The 27,988-nt window shown below is 39.8% G+C and overlaps 1 protein-coding gene and 1 long non-coding RNA gene across 5 annotated transcripts in view; one reads left to right on the top strand and one right to left on the bottom strand.

Moving 5' to 3' along the window:
• Positions 1 to 22,820, top strand: part of usp10 (ubiquitin specific peptidase 10) — a 25,927-nt gene extending 3,107 nt beyond the window's left edge. The window contains exons 2-15 of one of the 4 annotated variants that reach the window (XM_050053069.1): positions 5,249 to 5,317; positions 5,722 to 5,767; positions 6,206 to 6,265; positions 8,928 to 10,157; positions 12,506 to 12,597; positions 13,122 to 13,231; positions 13,318 to 13,376; positions 14,902 to 15,005; positions 15,454 to 15,553; positions 16,095 to 16,275; positions 18,082 to 18,247; positions 18,943 to 19,087; positions 20,051 to 20,116; positions 20,801 to 22,820. In XM_050053069.1, coding sequence (XP_049909026.1) covers positions 5,249 to 5,317; positions 5,722 to 5,767; positions 6,206 to 6,265; positions 8,928 to 10,157; positions 12,506 to 12,597; positions 13,122 to 13,231; positions 13,318 to 13,376; positions 14,902 to 15,005; positions 15,454 to 15,553; positions 16,095 to 16,275; positions 18,082 to 18,247; positions 18,943 to 19,087; positions 20,051 to 20,116; positions 20,801 to 20,988 — 2,616 coding nt within the window. In that variant the 3' untranslated portion in view covers positions 20,989 to 22,820. Of the gene's footprint in view, positions 1 to 5,248; positions 5,318 to 5,721; positions 5,768 to 6,205; positions 6,266 to 8,924; positions 10,158 to 12,505; positions 12,598 to 13,121; positions 13,232 to 13,317; positions 13,377 to 14,901; positions 15,006 to 15,453; positions 15,554 to 16,094; positions 16,276 to 18,081; positions 18,248 to 18,942; positions 19,088 to 20,050; positions 20,117 to 20,800 lie in introns of all 4 variants that reach the window. The other 3 variants (XM_050052983.1, XM_050053234.1, XM_050053152.1) reach the window with 3 other exon arrangements.
• On the bottom strand, positions 22,208 to 27,988 carry LOC126395672 (uncharacterized). Its single transcript, XR_007570485.1, has 2 exons — positions 27,879 to 27,988; positions 22,208 to 27,540 (listed from the first exon to the last, which is right to left on the bottom strand). It is a non-coding gene; the product is annotated as an uncharacterized LOC126395672 (long non-coding RNA).

The following is a 27,988-nucleotide window of genomic DNA, read 5'->3' as shown; positions in this document are numbered from 1 at the left end:
CCAAATGCACACAGAATGAAAATGCACTAAACAATGCTCCATAAGTGAAACTACACTTAGGTTTAAACTAAAATATCTCAACTATTGCTTGGATTGTCATTAAATTTGGGGCAGACGTTCAGGTTTGCTGTAGTAAACATTTTGCCTGATTTTTCATCTTCTACAAATCATATTTCCCAATTTTCAACACCCATTATTAACTAAACTTCTTTAAAATCCATAAGTGAATTCCCAGCAGCCTCAGCTGTGCTTTGAGATCAACATGTTACTCTTAGCATGTCACACTAACATGCTAACTGTTAACATTCAATTTTTCTATCTGTAAGCATGCTAAGATGCTAAATGCTAGCATGCTGTTGCCTAAATGTTGCTGTACACAAAATTAGGGCTGCAACTAATGATTATTTTCATTATCGACAAGTCTACCAGGTATTTCCTCAGTTAATTATTCAGTCTATAAAATGTCAGAAAATAGTGATAATTCCCAGAGCCCAAGGTCTTGAGATGTTTTGTTTTGTCTGAATTATTGTCCTAACCCAAACATACTCAGTTTATCAGTAGAGTGGGAAAAGAGAAGCTTCAAACAATGCATTTTTGCCTTTTTAAAAACAAACAAAACAGTTAGTTGATACCAAAACAGTTGATAATTAATGCTCTGTTGATCACTTAATCTTTGCAGCTCTTCACAACATTGATTATGCCACACAATGGTAACTGAGAATCCTTTATGAGCCACGCTATTTATGTTAACAAGATTAAATATAAAAAACGCCTCACAGTGTAGAACAATAAAATTCAACAGGAACACAAATAACAGGCTCTAAATTGACTATAAATGTGAATTAGCACCTCTTCAAAACAATTGTAATAATGTAGTGTGTGTTGTAGGACTCCCGATTAGGCTGTATAAGTTTTAGCATTGTGTTCCTAATAATGTGGAAGTGTGTATAGTTGTTAATGGGGAATGGCTGAGTTTGAGTACAGGGAACAGCAGAAGTTTAACATGTATGTAACAGTACTTGATGTCCTCGGGACTACTATCAGGGGGGCGGGGCATAACATTTGTCATTCCATTATCATTATTTTATCTCTTTTGTTTTATGGCATATCAATAAATGAAGGTGCTACTTCATTGTTGAATTGCTGAGCGGTTGCTTTTGCACCTGTTTTCCAGCCGAATAAATAACAAGGATTCCTTTCTTCCACTGTCATACTCCTCTCTATTTCATGCTTTGTAATCTTCATATGTCATCCTATTACTACATCACACCAATATGCAGGCACAGGCATGCTCCGGAGATTCATTCAAAACTAGTCTGACCTTATTTGTAGTGGCACTGCAGCATTTTCACGCTCAGCCAAGTTGTCCATTAATAACTCTGCATACCAGTTTAAGAGAACAAGCACAGTAGTGCTGGCTTTATCTCCTGTTACGGTTGGACTACACAGATTGTTTAAGTGGTGTTCATATTTTTTGGGGGTATTTTGCCAGAAGAGAAGTGGTTCGTACAACAGATAGTCTGATTATTGTGGAAATCAAAAGTGCTTATATCTTTTTATCTGTTGAACTTTTTAAAAATACCATCCAGGTGTTTATTTTGTGATTGGTATGCAGAAAGTTAATTGCTTTGTGCGTCAGGTGTCATGTAGAAGATTGATAGAATCTGGCAGACGATAGATGGCACACGGACAGCACCTTCTAGACGGCACGGGAAAAACAAACCTGACGGAATGGAAAGACATTAAAACGAAACATGTATGATGATATGTTGTGATGGGGATGTTGCTTTGATTACAAAGAATGGAGTTTTTTTTTTTTTTTTTTTTAAATAAAATGATTTTGTGTTTATTATTTTATGTAATTATTCTAGTAATGTGGAGTGCATATGGCCCATGTTTTCTCCTGTGGAGGACCAACGTAACATCCTGTTGTGAATTTAGTCGTGGAGGATAGCAAAAAGCTAAAATATTTTAACTTTTAATGGCAGTTGGCAGTATTCTCTGCCGGTCTCCTCTAATTTTACCATCCTGCTCACGTCCACTAAAATAATAGCGGGTTTGCCGTCTAAGGTGTGCTTGATTACATGCGAACACAGCATTGACTTTTTACATGTTGGAGATCACAGATGGGACCTTTTTGTGCCCCTAGAGTCAGTTTCAGGGAGTTCATGCGTATTGTGTACAAAGCTGGTAGAAACTTTCTAGTTCACTGATTATTTTCAGTGGCTCACATACATAGATTATCAATTATAACTGAAAAATAATCAATAATGATGTTCATTTATTCACCAGAATCAACCTCTGGTCACCTGTTCTGCATCGTCGTACTTGAAACTTGCGAGACACAGTATCACTAAAAGTTAGTTAATGGTAGTAGGGCTTATTAAGAATATACATTTCATATTCTAATATTATTCCGGCCCTGCCCTTTGTTATGTTAGACCCTTCCTATATCCCTGTTGTGCGTGTAGTGTCGTCACTAAACTGTGTTGAAATCATACAGATGGCTAATTTGTTGTAATCCTCAGTCCAAACCAACAGCAAGGGAAGCTTAGTGTGGTACGTGTGGCACGCCTGCGGAAAGAGGCAAAGGGACATTCTTTCTGTTGTGATTGTATTAGCCATCCTGAGGCCGTTGGATTACGGCTGGCTGTTTGTCGCTTGTAGTGCCATTTCAGCAATGTGGGCCCTCGCGTGGGGCCTCGTTTGCAAAGAGTTACATATGCTTTAGCTGCACTTTCTTTTCTCTGTGCCTCCCCTTTCACGTCCCACTGTTTATTGCACTGAGAGGATTAACGACGTGGCTAGTGAGTTCATTTCACCTTTTCTCTGGTGCTTTGTGTTTTGCATGCACGTGTGGACACTTGGGTTTCCCTGAAGGTGTAAAGGTCATCTGTCAGGGGGTGTAGCACAACTGCAGTTAATTATTTATATGAAATATTATTTAATATCTGTTGTATGGAGTAATAACAGTAACAGACAATATTCTACATGAATATGATAAACTATGGAAGAGAAGGGATATTGCATCCTGCTCTTTTCATTTCTGTCAGGAGCTCACCTTTGAGATTCTTCCATGTCCCACCATTAATTACAGTGCCAATGCCTGTCGATGGGCTTATTGGTACCCCATTAATTAACGTTGTCCACACAGACACTTCCAAGTGCAAAGTGAGTTCTGTTGGGTACAAGCACTTGATAAAATCAGAATGTATAGCCTGTGTTTGGGGGAGGGGAGCTGTTAGGAGAGCCTAAAGCCCTCAGGCCATTTAAATGTTGTTTGTAGCCAGAGGTAAGTGATTTACCATGCATGTAGGTCACCTGCCTTACCTTGTCCCGAATAATAATCAACTAACACGTTTCTCATGATCCGCATACTTTTGTACACATACTTAAAGGGAATCTTTGCCAGTTTCAGTCAGCTCTTTGTTATCGCAGTATGTGTAAATGAATGGTGTTTGGCCTCTGCCTGCACTGCTCATCAGCACACACTGCAGTAACACAGAGCTGGTTGAAAGTCAGCAAAGTTTCTTTTTAAAAAACGCTCCTGAAACTTCAAGGCCTCATCAAACCTCTCTAAATATGACATTTGTAATAGGGGTGCCTCCTGAAAGCCTAAGATTCGAACCATCAGTCAGAGACCCCTCAGTCGATTGAGATTCCGTCAAGTTGAGTAGTCGTGTTTTTTGGTCAGTCTCGGACGTTTCTGTCCCCAGATTTAGCTGCAGAGTGAGCGCTTTTCATGTTGATGCTGCAATTCAGTGCAGGGTGAGTCTGCGTGAGACGGAGGCAGCTGCCTGGATGAAGAGAGGCTTTGCCTCGTCAGGCTCCGAGATAACATTATCTTCTGCCCTCTGCTTAGAAGTGGCAAATTTACAGCTCACAGCAACTCAATGAAATGAAGTCTCTGGCTTTATTTTGATATCTAATTTTGGCATAAAGTGTTGCACATTTTGATCCGTTACTACCTGAGTTAGCACACGTTAGCTTGGCTTGTTTACTTTATTACGTGAATCCCACTGTGACATTGAATATCCTGCTAATCCTCGTTCAAACTCTGTATGGGAAAAAAGTAACAAGTAGTTGAATATTGGTATTGAACAGCCAAATCTGATTCGACTGATATAATTCTAACTCAGGTACAGCCCTAATCAGTAATGTGACGTTCTGCCTACACTAAAAAAATCCATTTATACTAGAGTTTTCGTGGCTGCGGTAGATCTATGGCATATGCATTATGTAGGCAAACACTGCAGTAATTCGGTGGCTAAGAAAAAGAAACCCAAAATAACTACAGTTCTTGTAAATGCAGTATAACTGGACTGAAGTTAAATGTAGTCAGAAAGCAGGTTATCTCCACATAAATACAAGTGGTTTACAAAATAGGAATTATGATATAGTACCCCTTCAGTAAATAATAGTTTTGTAAATGTTTTGTTTGTGGTGTATTTGAACAAATATCTCGAGGTGTCTCTGAGAAATGCAGCACTGTTCATTGTGCAACCTATCAGCCACCAACGCGCTTGTCTTTCAAGTGATTGATTCATCATTTAATTATTGACAATTTACTGCTCCACTCCAGATTTTCAGCTGACATAAGGAGAACTTGTTAACAGACTTTCTCTCTCTGGATCATGTTGTTTTCAAATCACAAGCATGCAAGTCAGATGTCTCTCTGTTGTCTAAGAGGCTGAGACTGCACCGTTAGTTTGTCTGTCACAAATGTACACAAAGTTAGAAGCATATGTACCCCTACTTTGGCTTGTTTTGAGGATAAGGTTGCCTTGTGTTAACAACTCAGAAACCTTGTTCTCTAAAAGCAAACAGTCGGGGAATCAGATCTGAGCTGTTTGTGTGCATGGTTTATGTATAACACTGCATGACTCATCACTTCATGTTGTGCCTTACCTTTGCACAAGCTAGCAGTGCACTCTTGGCTGGGTGATGATGGGCTCTAGTAAGAGGCCTTGTACCTAGATATCCAGTGACAGCGCCCTTTGAAACGGTTCCAGTTGTGAGGGTGAAGGCCCTGTCCTGTGTGTGGCCCACTGTGTACTTTCCCCTGGATTTGATCTTTTCTTTATAGTGATGCAGGATCTCAAGCTTCGTGACTCCTTTAATGTTTTTTCAAGATCAGTTCCCTAATTTTGAATTTGCACAACAGCAGGAAAATACATTTAGAGAAAAGGGGATTTTAACAATATTGCCTTTCTTTTAAACTAATGGTTGTATTGATTCTTTCCCACAGTACATCTTCGGGGAATTCAGCCCTGATGAGATCAATCAGTTTTTTGTGACTCCACGATGTTATGTCGAGGTAAGGAGCTGGATTATATTTGTTTTTGCTTTAATAAATCATTGTAACATGGGTTTCTTTAACAGGAAGCAACAGGTTTCATGGGGACTGTAATTCAAATTATTACTTTGGAACTGAGGCAAAAACATGTTATTACAAAGGTACCAGTGTTAGGTGACAATGATTCTCTTTAATGCTCAATGTAGCCCCTTTCAAAATGAACACCGTGCCTAAAATGGCTTTTAAAGCATGTTATATATTTGTCAGTTTTCGTTCTTTGCATCTCAAATGATGAAGATGACCGTCTTACATATTTAACCATTGGTAGACAATGCTTCAAAACTTAATTCTTCAATACTGTTGGAAATTTAGATGTGTGTGTGTGTTTGTTTTTTAACTCCTAATTTTGCATTTTGCCTCCACAGCTTCCTCCGTTCAACGACAAAGTCCCGTGCGTCACTCAGTCTTCTGGTATGTGCATTTTACATACACTTGATTGCTAGATAATGTTACATTTTTTCTTCTTATGAAATTTTACTAGCATCATAAATACCCTACCCTCTCTCAGGAGCTGACTATTGTCATTCTCTTAGTCAGCATCACTGTAGTTTTTCAAAGCAGGTCTTATAAATGTAAGATAGAAGTCCAGTCTCAACTGATCTGACCTGCTTAAGAGAGAGATACTTTCCATGTGATTATTTTTGCTTATATTTATACATAAAGTATACATTGTTTAGAATAAATACCCCAGTAGCTCTTGACCATTTTATTATTTTAAGAATACGTCAGCCATTTTCATTTTTTAGAATTCGAGCCACCAAAAAAAATGTAATAGCAGCCACCTGTCTTTGAAATGGTACCCGTTTGCACATGACATTTGCCTTACCTTGATTTGTATTGATTATTTAGGAAGTTACTGCACTCCTGCTGTACCTTATATTATGGAGTCTATGGGACTGCAGGTTTGCGGTGAGTTGAGGAGTCTGACACCCTGTGGCTTGACTAGCTGTTGTACGTTTGCTGTAAAACTCAAAATCCAGGTTTCAAAAACTGGTGGCTTTCTAAACCTTGCGCCTGTATTCTTTCTCTTGCCTGTTGGTAAAATCTGTAGAGCTTTGCATGCTCAAGATACTATGAAGTATCTTACCTTCTCTTGCATATAATGCATTTTCACCACTGCAGGGCTCCAAGTTGAGTTAAAAATCAGACTGAACTTTCGTATGATTTAACAATCACAGCTTATGTACTAAGGGCATAGTGATGGTTTTATGTGATTGCTAACATGTGTGTACATATATAGTCTTGCATTGTTAAGGTTTTGCTACTGAATGCCTTTTACAGTCATGAAGTACGATTTCAGTAACACTAACAGAAGGTCTTCTAATCCCAGTAGAGGAAGTAACTGCTGTTTTCATACACTTTAACCCCTGCCGAACATCAGGGTTTACAGTTTGGGTGACCAGTCAGCTGTGTCATGTCAAAGCCACTTGGATGATTTTTCTGATTTGCACTTACTAATGTTTCCTGTTTGTTCACCTTTTTTCACTTTGCGCCTCTGCATAATAATTGACTATTTAAGCTGCCATGCAACACACTTTAACTAAACAATGAAGATTTTTAATGATGACTTACAATTGTTTGTGCTCATTGTTCTACATTTGAAGGAGTAAGAGACACTTTAAAATGGTAATATAAAAAGTACTCAGTTTTTAAAAAATGATTCATGTTAATGTGCATCATTAATGTGCAGTCTATTATAAGAGATATTTTAGATAATTACAGTTATAGTTGATTTACAGAAAAAAATTGAGTGTAATTTAAGATCTCAAATCAATAAAAGTAATATGATAAAAATAATAATAATGATAATAATAATAATGATAATAACCTAGAAATATTTTAAGTTTTTATCTCAGCAGACCAAAGGCTTTTAAAGGGTGGGGTAACTGTCAATAATTTTTAATTTGGCCAGTCAGAGGCTAACAGTCCCCTGTCACTCAAAAACATAATTCACCAATACACTGGCTGAACCACTTGTCAATCATTTTTAATTCAGCCAGTCACTTCACAGTAGTGGTAATAGTCAACTTTTAAACTAGCATCTGTTTATCAACTACCTGATGATCATGGATTATACGGTAGTAGCTGAAACACTGCTCATTTTAAAAGGAGCACAGCAAGTCCACAGCTCCACATTGAGGGTTGTGTTGACACCGGAGGAACGCTGACAGACCCTGCTGACCTCCTGCTGGTTCTTCTAGCGGAGAGCAGAGCACAGCTGGAGTCAGTGGGGTTTGCTGGAGGCTGCTTAGGGGCTCAGAGCCAGGCGACTTGTCCTCTTTTTTTGTGCCCCTGCCCTCTGGACAGGTGGACTGTCATTCCTGACCATCAATTCTAGCATTAACCCTAGTCAAAGTATTAACAGAGGGCAATGTTTTTAATCAACATTTTGTCTTCGTTTGATAATCTTAACCATAAAAATGATTTTTTTTGTGGTGATCCCTCTAAAATGAGCAGTAGTGAAAGTTATATTGTACCATGATTGATCATCAAGGAGTTAATAAGCAGACAGTGTTAGCTATTATAGCTAGGCTAGCAAGCTATGCTTGTTGTAGCTAGTGAGCTAGTGCACTAGCTAGTGGAAAAGTTGTCTACCTCCACTTTAAACAGGGAGTTGTTCTCAAGGCTAACAGTTTTACTATAACAATCTTAAAATATGTATTGTTAGCCTGCTGTATCATTACAACTGGTTGAATTGATTAAATATGAAGTAGCCAAATAACGTTAATATCTGCAAAGCAAGATATTGCCCTTATAATACTGTGAAGTGATTGGCTGAATTAAAAACTATTGGTGAAATAAGTTTTTGATTGGCAGGGGATTGTAAGCCTCCGGTTGCCAAATAAAAAAATGATTGACAGTAACTACTCCCTCAAAGTCTCCAGTTCTCAAGTTTTAGAATCCTCTAGAAGTAGATTTGGCCATCTATAAAAGAATATTGTATAAAAAAAACATGATTGATATTTGAAGGCGGGTAATGTCCTACAGGAATGTACAAGGTAGGCCTTCTAGTGTGCCATCATTTGTCTTGTTCTGTTTTGTTTGTACACTGTATTGCATCATGTTAATCTATACTTACTGTTCAATTAAAATTAAACAAGCCTGCCTTTTTGTTAAATGATTTTAAAGATAATTTTTATGGCAAAGCATTACAGTAAACCCCCTGTGCGTTGTTACTGTCATTAGCCCACAAGGCCCAAAACAATATTGTCCCACTCTGTCTAATTATGAAAGTTAAATGTCGAATTGCCCCAATTCTGGATATTTTAGCAACATTCCTGGGATTCTTATAAGCCCAGAAGGATTGTGGTTTAGTGGAGCATAGACACAACAGTAGTTGTTGGAGCCAAAAATAGGTCCATCAGGATTTGTTTCTTTTTAGTGGTATGTCTGATACTGTCACTGAGCTCCCACGACCTCTGTTGGATGATGGCTTAGTTGTTCAGAAATAAGGACTTAGAAACAAACTCCTCAGCAGAGAGTAAAATACAAAAGTGTGTGTTTTAATTATAGACTGAATTTGAAGCCAAAACTTTGTGTTTCTAATTGATTGAAATGTTATCTGCAGCAGAAGACTATCAACGCATTGAGTTTGGTGTTGACGAGGTGATGGACTCCAAGCCTGTTGGGGTGAACGATCCTTTGTTCAAGGTGTCGAGCACCCTGAACCCCCAGGCTCCAGAGTTCATCCTGGGCTGCCAGCCGGCCCAGAAGGCTCAACAGACGGCTCCTCCAGCAGCTGATGTCCCTGATGGAGCTGACTTCAACTCGCTGGATGGCCCTGACTCTGAGGCCTCAGCCATGGACAATCACCAGGCCTGCCAGGACATGGACGGACTCCCTGGCAGCCTGGGACAGCGAGAGAGGAAGAAAAAGAAAAAGCGACCGCCGGGGTATTACAACTACCTGGACCCGTCAACGGGCAGTAACAGCAGCAGTGCAGCAGATGGGACGCCTGTGACAGCACTGGTGAACGGACATGCAATGGGCGGCCCACACCACATTGCTGAAGATGTGGACGGTAAGGCATTATCAGGGGCTGAACTTTCCACCCCTGGACCTGTCTCCACGGCAACATCTACAGCTGCTGTGGCAGCAGCCAAGTTTGCCCCCACATCCACTGCCAATCAGAGGACTTGTGATAGCCCTGATGACTCTTCTTTGGACTTAACAAGTGGAGCTGCCTCTTTATCAGATGGCAACAATGCAACTTCCTCCTCTTCATCCTCCTCTCAAAGCAGAGGGATGACAGAGGGACCGAGGACTGCAGATCAGCAGCCAGATCATTTGGCTCCACAGAGCCCCGAACTTTCAGATACTCCACACAGCCCACGCTCCAAATCCCCTCTTCCTCCTTCAGCTGCTGTGGCCACCCCCTCTGTCACCACTTCCATTACGACTACTGAACTGGAGGGAAGGGAGCTAGCAGACAGCGGGGTGGCCAATGGGTTAGCAGAGCCTGATACTCCCGTCAGTGCAGATGAACACAAAGAAGACTGTGAGAGTGGGGAACAGGCTCAGCAGGTCTGCCCAGACTCCGCTGCCCAGTCAGTAGTGACAGAGCAGGCCCATTCGCCTGTGATTCCAGCTGCACCTACTGCCAACCTCCCCAAATCTTGGGCTAGCCTCTTCCACAACTCCAAGCCTCTGCCTGGGGGCCCTCAGGCCTTTGTGGAGGTAAAGAATGTTGTGGAAGTTGTGTCTCCCTCCCTCGCTACGCCAGAGCAGCCCGAGAAAGTTGGGGAGGTCAAAGAAGGCCCTGTCCACGTTTCAGAGGATCCTATGGCCCCTAAACTTGCAGGTATTATATTATGATGCTCATTGTGTATCTTTTAAACCAGCCCATCTTACTTGTATCATGTTGGGGGTTTTTTTATGGGGTTTTTTAAGCTTTTAGTGCTTTGTAGCGAGAGACGTGCATTAATGCGAAATTTTCTCCCCCTCCACTTGGTGGCAATGTTGAGACAATTGTACTGTTCCTACTCTTTGTGTTCCTGTGTGAGTATAAAGTTTTAAACATGTTGTTTGAAAAGAGTAGAAGTGATAAGTAACCAAACTTAATATTCTGCTGTTGATTATGCTATATATTCATATATGAGCTGCCCAAATTGCCCAATTACTCCTTGCCACAGGGAAATGTTATAAACATGTTGCTCTCATGTGCAAGAAATTCAAGAAATGAACACTAGATGGTGGTGCTACATTTAGAATAGCTGTCAGATGTTAAGTCATTAGTCACATTTGTGTAACCCACTTCATCTCATCAGCCAGCACTAGTATAAGCAAGCCTTGTGAATGCAGTAAGGTGGATGGTTTCTTTATCTTGGATCTTCTAGAACTATCTTTGTTTGGACAGTATGTATATGTGTCCCCTTAATTGTGATATTTAAAGAGGGACATACAGCATGTTGTGTGCGAATGTATGGTTCATATTTCACATTGTGGTGAGGTTGTTGGACCATTACGTCAGGGTGCAGTTTAGATATCATACATACCATTAATGAATAGCCAAACTTTTCCTTTTAGCTGCATTTTAGATAAAGTTTGAGATGCTTAACTCCAAGAGAAAGGGAGATGTCAAACTCTTTTGTGTATCTTGAGGACATAACAACCTAACACAACACAACACAACACAAAACTGGCACTGATGCTGTAGAGTCTGCAGAATCACAGCTTCAACATTCATTCAAGAAAAACAATAGAATTTTAGCCAAAAGAGGATAGAGGGATTTCTTGAAACATCTCATTGATCAAGTAAGGCTACAAAATAAATCGAAGCCAAGCCATTATGGTTTGGCTTCATGTGGAGGAGGATCAGTTGCAGTGAACACACAAACAAGCAGGGTTTAGTTTGATTTGAGATCTCTTCTGGGTTCATTTATTTAAGAACTTGCAAACAAAGTGTTTGGCTGTGCCATGTGAAGTCACTCAACTGTTTCTTTTAAATTTTGGTTTCTGTCTTTTAAAAGCAGTGTGCAGTATTTGTCTGTTTTAGTTACATCTGATTATGCTGCATGTATATACAAGTTTGGGTTGCTGACGGGGGACCTTCTTTTTGTTTGTCTATCCCGCACACTTTGACTTTGAAGCTCCACTTTGAACGTAATCCTGTTAATCAAAAAAGCACATTTTCAGCACACTGTCTTCTCTTCTTAGATGCCCAGCCCTTATAGGGTGTAATTTGGTATGCAAAGTATTCTTTTTACTGTAACGGTGTGTTTCTTTTAGAGATGTAAATCTTATGCATGCATATGACACAGAAAACCTTGTGGCTGTATCTTTATCTGCAGAACATGATTTTCCTAGCTTGACAGCCATCAGTCAATTCTAGATATTTTAAAGCTCTAGATCCACTGGAATGACATTTTGAAAAGCGCCAGTGACCCGTATTGACCCTGTAGACTCTTAATTGTTTGCTCTGTTGGGGAGTGCTGCAACATAGTGAGACTATAGACTGTAATCCGCAATGTGATTACAGGCAGATGGGATTACGGGCTGTTTTGAATACTGTGCATTTAACCATTTTTATTTGAATGTGTTCAGTCATACATTTACAGAAGTGAAATGGGTCGTTTCAAAACCATGGTGGTGCCATTATAAATTGAGTTTAGTAATCAGCCCACCTGTTACTGACTTGTTGTGATAATCCGAAGTGTTTTTGTGAAGTGATAGTTGAATTATTTACCTATAAGTACATGCTATATGTACAGAGGAAAGATGCATATGCTTGAACGTACTGATGATCTATTATTTGTGTTGTCTAATGTGTGTATGTCGTTGGTCTTGCAGTCACAGCTACAGAGACAAAAATCAATGATTTTCTCTTCCATAGATCAGTTGCGTAAAACAAAGTCCACGTTACCATGGGAGCTGTGTTACTGAATGACAGTCTCCCTTCCTAGGCGTGGTACAGCAAGTTCCTGCTCCTATTCACACAGTTTCTGGTGCTGTTGTCACAAGAGGCAGGAATAGCAGAAGGAACATTTGTGAAAATAAGAATGTATTTCTTGTGATTTAGGACTATATATGTAAAATTCACCACTGTATCATTGTGTTAATGACTGACATTACTGACGTGGGTTGTCATTGTGTGTTGGAGTTGTACAAAGCTACCCTGTTTAAGAACATTGTGTCTGTTTGAATCCCCAGAACTTATTGAGAATGTGAAGTTGATACATAAACCAGTGTCTTTGCAGCCGAGAGGACTGATCAACAAGGGAAACTGGTGCTATATCAACGCTGTATCCTTTCACTCTGCCTTTTTGCTATACCTAACCCCTCAGCACTGCGTTTACACATTTATGTTTGGTCGTTGGTAATCTAACTCGCTCTCATGTTGGTGCCAAGCCAAATAGCACAAAGGATAAATGTTATCAAGTCTCAGGCAGGCTGGTATGTGTTTTAGAAATACCGTGCCATTGTGAAACGTGTTTGTTTGTCTTTGGCACACACTTGCTGAGTGAGTTTCAGCTCTGCCTGGAAATTTCCTCTGAAGCCAGGAAAATGCAATTTTTCTTTTCAGGAAAGCTCAAAACATGTAGTCCATTAATAATCATGGTGGTGTTTTAGGGAGGCTGGTAAAAATATGATTTGGTTAGATTGGAAAAAATAACAAAATCTCAAATTCAAGACCTCAATGTCTAGGAAAAAATAACACCATTAACTTAGACCATATTCATCCATTGGTATCAAACTAAAGTATTAGAGCAGCTTGTCATGTAACTTTTCCTCCACACTGCTTTCCTCCCTGACTCTGTAAACTCAGACCCTACAGGCCCTGATTGCGTGCCCTCCCATGTATCACCTGATGAAGTCCATTCCTCTGCATAATGAAACGCAGAGACCGTGCACCTCCACACCCATGATGGACAACTTGTAAGTAGAATTTCTGCAACCTGATATCAAATTGTTAAAACATGTTTTGCTCAGAGACATCACAGTTGTTTCTTTATCTCTGACAGCGTAAGGCTGGTGAACGAGTTCAACAACATGCCTGTGCCATCTAAAGCCAAACAGCAAGGTAAGATATCAGACAATGGCTGTCAAACATATGGCCCGGGAGCCAGAACTGGCCCACTAAAGGGTCCAATCTGGCTCACTGGATTACTTTGCACACTTTATATTGATGCACTTGAGAAGGCTAAAAAGTGCCAAGTTTCAGGGGCAAGTTAAACACTGAGTAGCCTGCTTAATTTAAAATGCTGCTTTCCACCCTGAGCACAATAGAGGGTCTTAAAAAATTAAGAATACCTAATGTGGTCATGGTTGAACATACTGAACATTGTGCAAAACATTTTCATACAGCAGCTTTAGTGAAAAATAATCTGTATCAGACATATTAATGTTTGCCCTTTTGCTAAATCTTTTGATTTGTAAATGTTTTGTAGGGATGCACCACTTCATTGGCTGTACATTGGTATTGGCTGATATTCTCCTTATTGACTGTCATCAGCCTATCGCAAATAAGATATTCACCAATGGCAGTGGTCAGTGTTTTTCTGTTGCGTCATATTGAATTTGGGCGGGCTAAAAAGCAGAGTTTAAGACAAACGGCATCCTTGAGACAATAGAAAATGTGTTTCGGACAGACTTCTGTCTGTCCGAAACACATTCTTACCTAGGGCACCTTTGAGACAAAAGGATGCAGTAAACTCACCATTGACACGTCAGGGGATACACCTGTTTATTTTACCCGAATGCTACATTGTGAATTACAAATCTGTGTTACCATCAGCAGGAGGAGAGCTTGTTAGGGTTAGCGGTTAGCAGCCAGTGGCCAGAACGAACTGCTCACAGAGATTGCATCGAGTTGCTTTATGATGCGTTCATGCGCTATTTGTTTAAAATGAGTAATGGCATGGTAAATTTTAGCGTTTTCATGATGTGTTCAGTTGTAATTTTGTAAAACTTGAATAAATACAGTTGTTTGAGAGAACTTTGATGTTGTTTTCCCAGCAATATAAAAAAAAGATACTAGAGAAAGTAATTATGATGTATCAAGTCAGAAACGTTTTTATATGAAAGAATGTTATTTTAAAGGTTGTTTGACAAATGTGTGTGATGAAATTTGTGCTTATTCAAAGGTAATGGAGGGCTCAATGACTTTAAAACAGCTCAGTTATTGTTTATAAAGAAGATTTCCTTGTTTCCCTGGCACAAAAGGGATGAATCAATGATAACAAAATAAACAGCAACAACAAAGAAATCAGCATCAACTATCTGCCAAGTTGTTGTTCTTTTTTAAGTTGGTATTGACCCAGAATTTCACAATCAATGCATCCTAATTTGTAAGGTGGGGGATAAGTTAACCTGCTTCCTCAGTAGCTTCCTCCGTAGTTGGTGTGGTGATGGCAGTATAACTACACAGGAGTGGAAATGTATGGAAAAGTACACATGTAATAACAGTGAAAAACCGTTGACATATTGTTGAAATTGCACTTAACGTGAACTAACATGAGTTTGACACCCCTCTGTTAGACAGCCGAAGAACATTTGGTTTTGCTTTCTGTCGGCATCACTCATGTGATTTTAATCTATGTCCACAGCTGTTGGTGATAAGGTCATGAAAGACATTCGGCCCGGTGTACCTTTTGAACCGACCTACATTTATAGACTCCTCACTCTCATCAAGTCAAGTCTCTCCGAGAAGGTAAACCATGCTGCCTCTGGATAAAACACACATTCACTGCAAAGCAATGTGTCAAGGTGTTGCAGGTTTTTTTAATGATCACACTCTTTGAACACACTTCCTCTGGAACATACAGTTCTTGAAGCGAATGTCCTTGTCCTTTTTTTAATGCACATTTTTCAGCTTAATATTTGTCTACTCACCTGAATAAAGGCAGTTTCACATGCTGAGTTGATTCTGATTCAGTTTTAATGAATGAAATTACACAAACATTGCGAGATAGTTATCTTTTGCTCTTTAATGAGGCTTACACTCATCCTGTCTCGATTGTAAAACATGCTTCCCTGTCTGTTTACCTCACTGAATGACTGTGTACGCACATTCATAATAAACTGGTGTTTTATTTGACAGTAAACATTCTTGGTAGAGTACTTTAATTCGTGTTGATGTCCTGGTGCTTCACTTGCAGGGTCGACAAGAGGATGCGGAGGAGTATCTTGGCTTCACTCTCAATGGACTGCACGAGGAGATGCTGGCTTTGAAAAAACTAATCTCGCCTCAGGAAGAGAGTAAGCATCTTTTACCACTTTAATATCCAGACCATATCACAAGGAAGATGAGATCATTGCAGATATCATTTAATTGGCTGTATTCGTTGAATGTCATTGTGCTTCTCTGTGTTTAAGTTTAAGATGAATTTTTAATTACTTTCTGTTGACTCAAACTGCAGCAAAGTCAACTGAGCATCTGTTGTTGAGTTTGTAAAGTTTTTTGTGCTGTTTATTGTTGGTTTAACATGAACACTTGCAACAGAGTAGATGTGACCTGACAAACCTAACATTTCTCAACAGTCTGTCACACTGTGATTAATATGCACTCCACCACACAGGTCCGAATGACAGCTTTAACAAGTAGTTTACAGGTTTAAAATGAAACCTCTGTCATCTTCCAGTCATTGTCACATCAGCTGAAGTGCTTTTGAATTTTCTGCAACTTGTAAAAGGACATGGGATTCAGGAGAGGAGTTCATTTTGCTTACCTCAAAGCCGTCTGAAGTGCTTCGATCATTTGACCTCTAAAGTGTTTTTTCTTCTGTGTGTTTCTGAGCAGAAGCTCCCACTCCCAATGGGCCGGAGTCCCAGCCAGGTGTGGAGGAAGATGTGGCTGATAAGGAGGAAGAAGGTAGTGAGGACGAGTGGGAGCAAGTTGGCCCCAGAAACAAGACTTCCATCACTCGCCAAGCTGACTTTGTCCGCACACCCATCACTGACATATTTGGTGGGCACATCAGGTACGTTGACAGATCGTTGAGATGTGTTTCAGAAACACATTTTTGTGTGAAGTGAAAATAATTACCTGAAGAAATGAAGAAATTCTCATGGCTGGTGAACCTGTGTGCTGTTTTCTAAGTGATGAGTTTTTGCTCTCATAAGTTTACAAAGTGCTCCATGATGCTACACTCGTGTTGGATTTCCCTGTACAGTACTTTTTTCTTCTTTGCTCAAGAACCACGTTACCTTAGGATATGTTTTAATAACACTGTTTCGCACAAAGTAGAGTGCTGGCATGATAAATGGGTCATGATTAAAAGAGCTACATACACTTATGAGAGAAAAATGGGTCAGTTTAAACCCGTGGTGGTTCTAGCGTAAAGTGAGCTCAGTAATCATTTACTGGCTCGTCGTTGTAAAACATTTGATTTTATATGTAAGCACATGCTATGCAAATACATGGGAGGGAAGGATGCACAAGTTTAAACATGATGTATTTGTGTTGTCATATCGTGAGATGCATTCTTTGTAAATCAGTTGTGTAAAACTAAGTCCACGTTACCATGGGAGCTGTGTTACTGTGATAGTCTCCCTTCCTAGGCGTGGTACAGCAACTTCCTGCTCCTATTCAGACAGTCTGTTGTGCTTTTGTCACAAGAGACAGGAATAGTAGAAGGAACATTTGATTTGTGAAACTGAAAATGCACCTCTTGCGATTCAGGAATGATTTGCTATTAGTGTTGTCTCGATAATGAAAGTGCAGCAGGTACAATTGTACCAAAAAACAAATATGGAGAATCGATATGTTTCAATGAATCGTCAACAGTATCTGCTAAAATAATAATTGGCATATCACTGTGTTGACAACTGAAAGTATGTGCCCGCAAGATAACACTGACATATGTTTTCATCCTTTTTTTGGAGTTGTTTAATTTCTTTGTACATAGTTTCTCAGATATGTCATAACAGAGCTTCATCCTCTTTATGGTTACGGCTTCTGTTCCCAGTCAGTACGCCAACTCCAGGAGATAATTGTCATCTTCATGTGTGCACCCTGCGCTGGTTATGCAGCATCTGATTCAAGGTTTTTGACCTCCGTTCACATTGGCGTCACAAATCACTCTGCCACCAGCCATCCTCAGCTTTTGTCCAGCTAGCACCACAGTCCTTCAGCATAACAGCCACTGTGTGCCGCTTGTGGTCTGAAGTCTGGACAGCAAGACGTGGGGCACACATTCACAAACAAAGGTCTTAACTTTCAGACAAATTGGAAAGAACCTGTGTGGATGTAGCCTGCCGAAATGATATGTTCTGTGAGGTTCTGGTCTGGCACAGTCCTGGTCTACGCTGGTCGCACAGTGTCTTAAAGGATTATTTTCTCAGAAATGGTTGCAACCAGAGAGAAATGGAATACAGGAGTGTATGTTTACAGAGTGTGGTGTGTACGCCTACTGAGCCTGGCTGTAACCCAGGGGCATTTCAGGCACAAGTATTTAGTTTGTGATTCACGTTTACAGTTTGAAAATTATTTTTTAATATTGAAGTCTTTTTAAGGGAAGCATTTGTCTGTCAGAAGCAGTCAGAATATAAGATTTCGATTTTTTTCTTTCAAATTTGGAGGTGAGATGCTGCAGTCAGGATATGCTTGTAATAATAAATAAGGTCCAGTCGTTTGATGATACCAGTGTTGACCATTTGATTTAAGTTTCCTTTTTTGAATGACTGGATTGTAAAATTCAGCATCATAAATAATCTAATGGTTATTCCTAGTAAGCTAATTTCTTGTATCTTCTTATATCTAACCTGGTGTTTTGTTTCTTTGCCAGATCGGTGGTGTATCAACAAAACTCTAAAGAGTCGGCCACTCTGCAGCCTTTCTTTACCCTGCAGCTGGACATCCAGTCAGAGAAGATACGCACAGTCCAGGAGGCTCTGGAGACCTTGGTGGCCAGAGAGTCAGTCCAGGGCTACACCACAAAAACCAAGCAGGAGGTATGAATACAGTACATTGTCAGGCTGTGGTATAGTTAATTAGTTAGTGTCACATGTTAACAAATTACAAAGAAATTTAAGTGGTAAAATGCTCCTGCTCTTTTCTCGGCATGTGGACTGATGGTTTTACGTTTAGATAAAGAGTATTGTCGGCTTCACATGGTAAATGGCGTAAATCTTCATTTAAACTGTGAATTTTCTCTGAATATTTCTAATTATTTCCTTGGCTCTGAGAACACAAGAACTCAAAACTCCTGAAGAAAACACTTGTCTTAAAATGGTTCAGTGATTGAACATTAAAATAAAACAGCTGCTGCAGGGACAATCTGCTCTACAGATGTATAATGGGCATCTTTGGATTTCTTTTTCTTTTGTTTTTGTAACCGATCATTCTGTTTTTTGTCATTTCAAAGACAGTACATTTTTTTTTACAGCCAAGCTCTTCTCTTTTGTGCTTTTAACAGCCCCGAAACTAAATGATTTATGAGTCAATACTTGGAAGAGCCCAGCACGCTGTTGTATTTACAAAGTGCTTGTTCTGTAGTTGTTCCGTTCTCTGAACTGTTTTGTTTATCAGAAGTTTTATTGGGTTTTATCCCAAGTCAACACAATATACAAATATTTGTATTGTTTTATTACAATAAGGGAACCTTTTCTCACTGAACTTCTCCTTGTCTTTCTGTCCACGTCCTCAGATTGAGATCAGTCGGAGGGTGACTCTGGAGGAGCTCCCCCCTGTGCTGGTGCTCCATCTCAAGAGATTTGTTTTTGAGAAGACTGGAGGCTGCCAGAAGCTGACCAAGAACATTGATTACCCCGTTGATCTGGAAATCAGCAAAGGTATGGACCTCTACGACCAGGCCAGACCTTTAACTTGACCCATTGCCTTTTAGTGTTTACAAAAGTGTAGTGTCTGCACCAAGTTCATGAACAGTGCACAGTGCCTGTGTATAGAAACTGATTATTCAATTTACCAGCACTGACCAAAAACATACAAATATGGGCAAGTTTTCCAACAGAGAAAATTCTATCACTATACTCTATCTTCGTTACCATAGTGTGGACTCATCAAGGTCCTTTTTTAGGATTATGTGTATGTGTTTGCAGGCAAACATGTTAAGAAAAATAAGTAAGGGCCAAAGTTATCAAACACACATCAACATGTTTCTCAGTTTTAGTTTCAGATGATTAATTCCATGAGTTGGCCAGATTAACCTCAATTGTTGGTACGATTTGTACTCTAAAAAGTTGGTTCCCCAGAGGGAGACTAATCATTTTGATATTCAGAATTATTGTGGTGTGGTTCTTCTCTAGGGCAATGATCTCTCTGCTCAGCTTGTGGGAGTGACTCATGAAAATGATAGAACATTACGCACTGATTGAATCAGGTTGCAAAATCATTATCTTGCATAGCTCAAGTAGGATAGCTGTAGTCATCTTTGGAGGGATCAGGTTCAGAATGAATCAAGGATAACAATGTTGCAGTGAAGTCTGTATATAAAATGATTTTAAATTAAGTTTTTTAATCTGAGCCCTGTTATGATGTTGTACATTTCACTTTACCTGCAGCAGAACATGGTGCAACACCTTCTGTTTTTAGTCAGAGTTTGAAGGTATACTGTGCAGGATTTTCCAAATACAGTGAGGAGAAATGTTAATCTACATTTGGCTTTCGCTTTTGTGGGCGATACAGTTTACAAACAGTAATGTTAACCCACAATTCCTGCATAGTACACCTTTAAACTATGGTTTAAATCTTGCTTTACTAATCAGTGGATTTTCCTAACCATTATTTCCTTTCAGATCTCTTGTCCTCTGGAGTGCGGAGCAAAGTTGTGAAAGGCCAAAGAACTTACAGGCTCTTTGCAGGTGTGTTTGTGTTTTGTTGTTTATGCACTTCAGTCGCACTGTTAGATTTGCTTTTAGGGAGGTCGTAATTATGTCGGTTTTGTAACTTACTGTCACTGTGGGAACTGTAAATCCACCACAGTGTGGCCCAAAACAACGACGCTGCCAAGAGTGCTTTTAAGAATGGCTGTCCCTCTGTGTGTCAAACCTGAATACATCTGGTTGACAGTCATCCTTTCATTTCTCATCAGGAAATACTTTGGGATCATAATCAAAGATTAAAACGTTTTTGGAACAAGTATTTGTTTTGCTAAGTTTTCCAAGAAACAATTCATCCACAGCTGGAGTAAAAGCTCTTTGTAATTAATCATTAAAGTCATCAGTTGAGCTTGATCCTGCTTTTAGTCCCATACTTTAGAGCAGTGAGATTTTATAGAGAGTTTATAAGGTTAGAAAACAAAAGCATTAAGCACACAATTTTAATTTGGTGTATAAAATCATTTAAATATAAGTTTGTAAGGCATAATATCTACTATTTAAGCTATGCTGCACTGCATTGTGGGTAAACCTCTGGGCTTAAGCGTTCATTATAAAAACTGCTGATACTGCACTGTCCAACTTTGAAGTAACGGATGAGTAATGCCTTTTAAATATAATATCCCACATTCCTCTCATGTCTTTTTCCCCATCTCTCAACCCAACCAGTTGTCTATCACCATGGGAACAGCGCGACAGGCGGTCATTACACCACGGATGTCTTCCACATTGGTCTTAACGGCTGGCTGCGCATTGACGACCAGACAGTGAAGGTCATCAACCAGTACCAGGTGGTGAAGCAGACTGCAGAGCGCACCGCCTACCTGCTGTACTACCGCCGCGTCGACCTGCTGTAGACACATGCATCCACATCCCAACACACACGCAAGAATACCCCGAATATACCCACCAACGCACACCAGACATACATGCTCCAAATGCACTCGTTGACAGGACAGTACATCCACACATGACACAAACACACATATAAAACTAATGAACAGGAACACTGCCCAACTTGTTCTCTTGCAAGATTTTCCTCTTCTTCCCTCCTGTCCCCGCTTTCCTGAGAACCAGCTTTTCCGACACCTTTTTCCTTGTCTCTTTTCTTTTTGGAGGAAGAGAAACAGGCTGCATTCACAAAGGTTTCCCTGTGACTGCTCTCTCTCTTCTCTGTGCACCACTGCTGTTTTTTCTTTTTTTGTTTTGTCCTTTTTTGTTTTTACTTTTAAAGCAGCGAGGAAAGGACTGTTGAACAGACAGAGGTGGGGTTGAGGTTTACAGGTTAGGACCTGAGGCTCACCTCTCGCTGAGCCCGCAGCTCGGCTCAGATAGCAAACAGTGGACTCACACACAGGAAGAACTATCTACCACAGGCTGCAAGTGGACCGCTGGGGTAACTTCTCTTGTTTGAATTACCTTTTCTAAGGAAATGACCTAGAAATATCAGTGTTTGCCTTTTATTAAAGGGGGAACTGTTGGCCTAATGAATTTGCAGCAGTTTAAAAGCCTATTTGAATTTGCCCTCGTGCATTGAACAGGCCCAGCACCAGCATTATCACGAGTCTCTCCTCCCAAGGCCAGATTGTCTTCTTTGCCACCAACACAAACAACTCCTCCATTTCCTCACTTTTATGATGCTTTTAAATCTCGGTACAACTTGAGCCATCAACAACAGGAGAAAAAAAAAAAACATGGGTAGTACATCGAGAACTGAACAGCTTCCTTGTTTGAGAGATCCTTGTTATGGTATCTGGGTTTAGATTTAGAAAGACTATCTAAAAAAAAATATTAATGCGCTTTAGAATTTAATAACAAATAAGCTTCTGTGCACAAAGTATAAACTGATTGATGATTACGATATGACAGGCAAATGCATATTTTGCAAATATTTAGATTAAAATGTAAAAAAAAAAATATATAAAAAAAAAAAAATAAAATAAAATCTAGCTGACTGAAAACTTGTTTGGGTCCTAAAGGGCCGCGCTAGTTTTTAGCCTCAGTTATTGCACTGGAGAGATGGCAACCAATCAAGACAGATTCCACTGCAAAACCTGCCCTTGTTTACTTTGTACATTTCCTTCTCTATCCATTCTTTTTTTTGTCTTTACTTGTCTAAAGGTTCCACCTGTGTATAGGTGGCTTATCAGTGTAGTTTTGAGCCACATCACCCCTCTTACCCCCCAACTCAGCAGAAAGCGGGGGCTGCCTTAGGTTCAACGTGTGATGTTTTTTCCACTCAGTGTACAAGTCTAACCCTAATCAGGCGCCAACAGCAAGTCTAATGTCTGTGAGGAGTTAGGGGAATGTACCTGACACCTATGTATTTACTCTTTTGTGGCTCAGCATTTCCTCCTAGTCGAGGGAAACTGAGCATTGAGGGGAAGTGGGACTACATCTGTGCTAAGCTCTGCATAAAACCAACCCCGGACATGTGCACAAAAGGAGATAGTGTTTGCTTTTTGTTGAAGATATTGATTTTTTTTTTTTTCTTTTTTTGGATCATTCATTGATTGTGATTTTGTTTTGAGTTACTAAAAGATGTTTTTTCTTTTTGTCATTGATCATTTATTGGATGTCCCCATGCTCTCGCTCCCTTCAGATTAAAAAAAGATGCTTGCATTTGAATTGGTGTTTGAAAAGAAATTACACAGGCTAAAGCACAACAATGAATAAAATTGAAATAGTTCTTTGCTTGATATTTATTTCCATTTTATTTTATTTTTCTTTTGGTCATATTTTTCCTTTTTTTTTTTTTTATTTTGCTCAAGACCCATTTCATTCCAACCACCAGTGTCAGAATCTCAGTATTAACACTTTACAAAATGTAATCAGCTCAAGTATTTCCACACGGCTTGTGTACAAAAGTCCTCCTTTTTGTCTCACGCATAGTTAATTAACGAAGGTACACAGGTGAGAAGGTGGTTGGTCCCCAGTTTCCTGCCTCAGATCAGAGATAGTGCAGTGTAAAACCATTTTCCTGTGTTTAATTTAACACGTCCCATACGGTGCTTGGTTGTAACTTCACAAAGACTGACCAGGTTCAGTCCCAGTTTCAAGTGAAATTTAAGTCATTTTTCAAAATAACATAATTTCACCTTAAATTATTTTTAGCCTCTGTGTAATTTAACATCATTATGTGGTGCAATTGAGAAATCGACTTTTTCTTGTGGGTTCCAAAGTCGGAAACCTTCCCCAGGTAAACCAAAGGACACATTAATATAGGCCCTGCTGCCTTTCCTCCAGTATATATATCCAAACTTTATTTTTGCCTTCTCCATCCGAGGTCTTGTTCCCATGTCCACGACTCATTCCACGCAGGAGACGGAGGCATGCCATTTAGACGGTCGACACACATCTTCTAACTTTAATGATAGCTCAGTTGTGCTGCTGGCTTTGTAGTCATATCTGCACAAATTGTGACATTGTTAATTTGCATACTTTTCTTTCCCCTTTTTTGAAGAATGTTTGGGAGTGGGGACTTTGAACGGACACCTTGAGCTTTCTGTTGTACAGTTTTATCTCAGTCTCTCATGGCTGGTCAGGAAATGTGCTGGTGAAATGCTTCAATAATGTCTCTCTTTTCAGTATGTGCTCCTAACACTATTGTCTGCTGGGAATTGTTGGGATATTGACCTTAAAAAGAAAAACAAACAAAAAAAAACAATCTATACTGTCTTTTAATTTTAAGCCTCCAGCATTCTATTTTGTTAATTGTTCAATAAAGGATTGTGCAAAAAGCAGTTTGCTAATGAAGTGTAGTCAGAAGACTACTTGGCTTTCTTATGATACAGTAAATACTGAGAACATCTGCAGTCTCTACACCCTGGACTGGCCCACAGAACAATGTGCACAATAAACCAAAACAACAAAACGATCCACCGAGTCTTGGTCTACCGCACGCTGCTAATTGCTCTCTTGTGCCTGCATGTCAACATATACTATGTGTAGTATTTGTAGTATGTTGTATCTCCCCCTCCTGTGGTCTAGCTGGCTGCCTCGGTGCCCGCACTGCTCTCCTTAAGGCCGCGGCTCAGCTCGCCTCTGTTTGCTTTAATGGGAAGCAGAACCCATCATTGAAAAATTTGCCCAGTAAGGTTTTTCTGCCCTTTTAGTATTCCTTACTATTTATTCCTCCCTTACTATAGCCTGGCCGTCCGCTGAATTGCGGCTTTGCACTCAAACTTACAATCAAGCGGAGTATTTTCCTTGTTAATGTCAGAAGGCAACTACAAGAGATCTTTTTTTACAGGCCCGCAGCCTGAAGGGTAAATTACATGTTTGGACACCCACTGATAGACCACCTATACTCACAAGTGTCTCCTTCAGCCGTACTTCAGGGATGATGGTGGATGTGTGTGTTAGCCTGCTCCTTGCGGGCCCCTTTTTTTAAGGCTTTTGAGTGGTTTGTTGAAAATGCATAGGACATATGTATTTTTCAACCTAAGCCGGTAATTTTTATGGTCACAGTGTTGCAGCACAGAACAAGGAGCAACATGATGGGGTTGCATGTTAGTGTTCTGTAATATGAGCATGTAATTGTGCTGTTGAGATGATTATTGTGCTGAGGATCAAAATAATTACTCAGAGTGGAGATGACCAAACCAACAGGGTCAAAGCACGTGTAGCTGTGGATGAGAACAATGGGGTCCTGTCACATCTGTATGCCTGTCTGCTCTACAATCAACATATGAGTCATGAAATAATAGACAGGAGACAACCATTAAGCCCTGTACTTAAAGGACTAACCCACCCACTAAATGACTCTGTACATAAGTTAGTCATTGCGTGTTACCTTGAATTCATGAAGACTTTTTTGTTTTTCAAGCTTCCATTGAAAACATGAACGTATTGATTACTTGGGGCCATGCGCTCACAAACTCAAACACAACTTGTGCTGTATAATCCAAGTCTTATTTATCCATTCAAATGTTCCATACTTCACAAACGCATGCATTTTTGCTTTTAAAAAACACAACCTTCGCATTGGAGTCTGGCTTCAGAGACAGCATTAAAAAAAAAAATCATTTTCAGTTCAGTTTTAAATAATGTTTCAGTGGAAATGCATGTTTGGGAATTACCGAGAAAATGACCCTTGAGACTTGGATTATACAGCACAAGTTCTGTGTAATAGTTTTCTCCATTAATTCAAGGTTAACACAGCATTAGAAGCTGATTTTTTGGTCATTTTGTCGGTGATGTATTCCTTTAACTGAGCAGCACCCACCACAGCTCAATACTAAGTGGAGTGGTGGAACCTTGAGATGTGGTTCATTTAATGGCTTCTGGATACAGATAATGAAGTTGGTCATTGTTAATATTTCCGTAGCTCTTTTCACTTATTTTGAGGTCTCAGTGGCTTTAAAGCGTTCTTGTTCCATGACAGAAGTGGTTTGCGTCCTGGGTGCCAGGACACCCAAATGGCATTAGACGAATCAGAAGCATTGCAAGAATATAACAATATTGATGAAATTTATCCAAAAATGTTATTTCTTTTTGCTTTAATTCTCATTTTTCCTTTTTTTATTCTTGTCAAATGCTGAATGTCGTGATCAAAACCTGAGCCCTTCGAAACCTGAGCAAATTGGTTTGATTTCCATGGGAAGAAGGCAGTGAGTGCTTCTAATAATTGTATACCATAATAAGTACATATGTAATTATGATAATTATAAATATTAAATGTTAAATAAAATATAATTTATAAATATTAAATTTAAAAAAATTGCAATTGGTGGGACAATTCGTATCAACTTGCTCATTACCTTTTTTTCCCCATGTTTCTGAAAGAAACTAAACCAATTTGCCCAGAGTTTGAAGGTTTAAATACCTACTAAAGGCTTTTGAAAGCAGCACACGGAAAGTGATGTTGCTTCAGGTTTCAAAGGGTTAAATAGAAATAAAACACAACAGACAGGAAATACAATCATCACACAATTAAGTGACCAAAACGGGCTCAAAAAAATGATTGCATTTCTAAGTTACATGGACTTTAAAAGGGGGGTAGAATTTTTTTAAATAGTGTTTTTTCCCCGCTCAGTGTGAACGCTTGGAGCCTGGTAAGGAAGCCACCTGGTGGAATAAAGCTGAAGCCTCTATAAAGAGGTCCAACACAGCACAGCGCCATCAGTATTTGATTTGCTTAACAACAACAACCTTGTAACTGAAAAATACTAAAAGGCTGTATTTCAAATAATCCATCACTAACAATGTTTTGTCATCATGCAGTAGCACTAAGGCCACATTGTGGTTACATTGAACTGCATCTTTTTTTTTATAAGGTGCAAATATTATTTATTGATTTAATTATTTGAGGAAGTATGCACAGCTGATATTTTTAAAATTAACATTTAAAAAAATCTCACTAACCCCCTGCAGTACTCCAAAGTGCCCCTAGGGGTATGTGTACCCTTATTTGAGAAACACTGCATTTACATATTCATACCTTAAACAATGTAGGAAGAAAAAACATCTCCCCTTGGTGGCACCGCTCGTGTCCAAACTGATGGGTCACAAGAAGTTACTGCTTTGTTTTAAGGGGTCTTGAGCCAAAATACACATCACTGTCACTTTCCCTCTGCGTGCAGTAAGTAGCAGTTACTTCTGCCATGACTGTCGACTCTGAAGTTTCTTGGTGAAACTGCTGCCCTTGAAGTTGGAATGTGTGGCATGTACTCCATCTGTGCCAATCCTCCATTCAAGCTGCTACAAACCACAAAAGCTACCGGTTTCCTTATCCAGCATGCTCGTCATGTGTCTGCGTTTTCTAATCTGGCCCTCCACCACCTCTTTATCCTCGTAGGAGTGATCTTTGTGCATTTCCTGTTCCATTTCAATCAGCCTCGTACACCATATGGTCTTTTCATTCAGTCTCCCCCAGTTCGACCTCCTCTGCATTTCATTTTTGTACGTCGTGTTTAGAGGTCCACCAGCGCTTCACAGTTTCTAAGGAAAGTAAACAGGGCGACCAGAGTTTCAAGGACCTCCACGAGCCCCTGTCCAAATAAACCACCTCTCAGCTTTTATGTGTGGCGAACAGCCCTGCAGTGTGTGTGGCGGATGGTGGTTCCCTCTTGAGCTTTACAAAATGAAAAACTAGAGTCCCACCTGCTCAAGATTATTTTATGTCGAGAAGTAAGCAAAAAAAAGGATGTTTGTGCTGTGTAATCCTCCTGTTGTCTTCATCTGAGGCTGATGCAGAGCTGCGAGTTTCCAGTTTCCATTTGGCCTGCTATAAATTATGTATCCCGGTTGATGCAGCTGAGAGGTGAATAACACTTCTGAGAAGACAACACTGGTCCCCTGGCTATTAGAATACAGTCATCAATTGTGAGTAACATGATTACGAATGTTTGTCACAAGGGGCCGCCCAGGACCGGGAAATACAGGTCGAGGTTTGGTTATTTGAGCATCTGCAAAACAAAACAAAAAAACTAAAAATCATAATCTGGAAAATCCATTTAATCACAACATAGATCATTGTCTGGCAAAAGTATTTTCCAAAGTACAAGACAGGTAGATATGTACTTGTGCTTGGGATTTACAGCGTGTCAGAAAAAGACTTCAGGATGTTGTACACGGCTTAATGCCATATTTGTGTTTTGAAAGGTCTGTGAAAAAAACGTTTCAGAGCACAGATAATTGGCGTCTGGTATTTGTGGATGGTCATGTTTAAGTCACAAGAAGAAAAAAATATAATCAATCATTTTTACGTCTTAAAGCACCATAAATTTGGAGCCTTTACAGTTACCCTGGGGCAGTGCTTCCCAACTGGTCCAGCCACAGGGTCCAGATTCCTCCTTCGTCATCAGTTCAGTGTCCACACAGGTTAATATATTCAACGTCATACTTGCATTTGGC

This window comes from Epinephelus moara, chromosome 1 (genome assembly GCF_006386435.1).
Source record: "Epinephelus moara isolate mb chromosome 1, YSFRI_EMoa_1.0, whole genome shotgun sequence".
Lineage (NCBI taxonomy): Eukaryota > Metazoa > Chordata > Actinopteri > Perciformes > Serranidae > Epinephelus > Epinephelus moara.
This window is presented reverse-complemented; position numbering and strand designations above follow the sequence as displayed.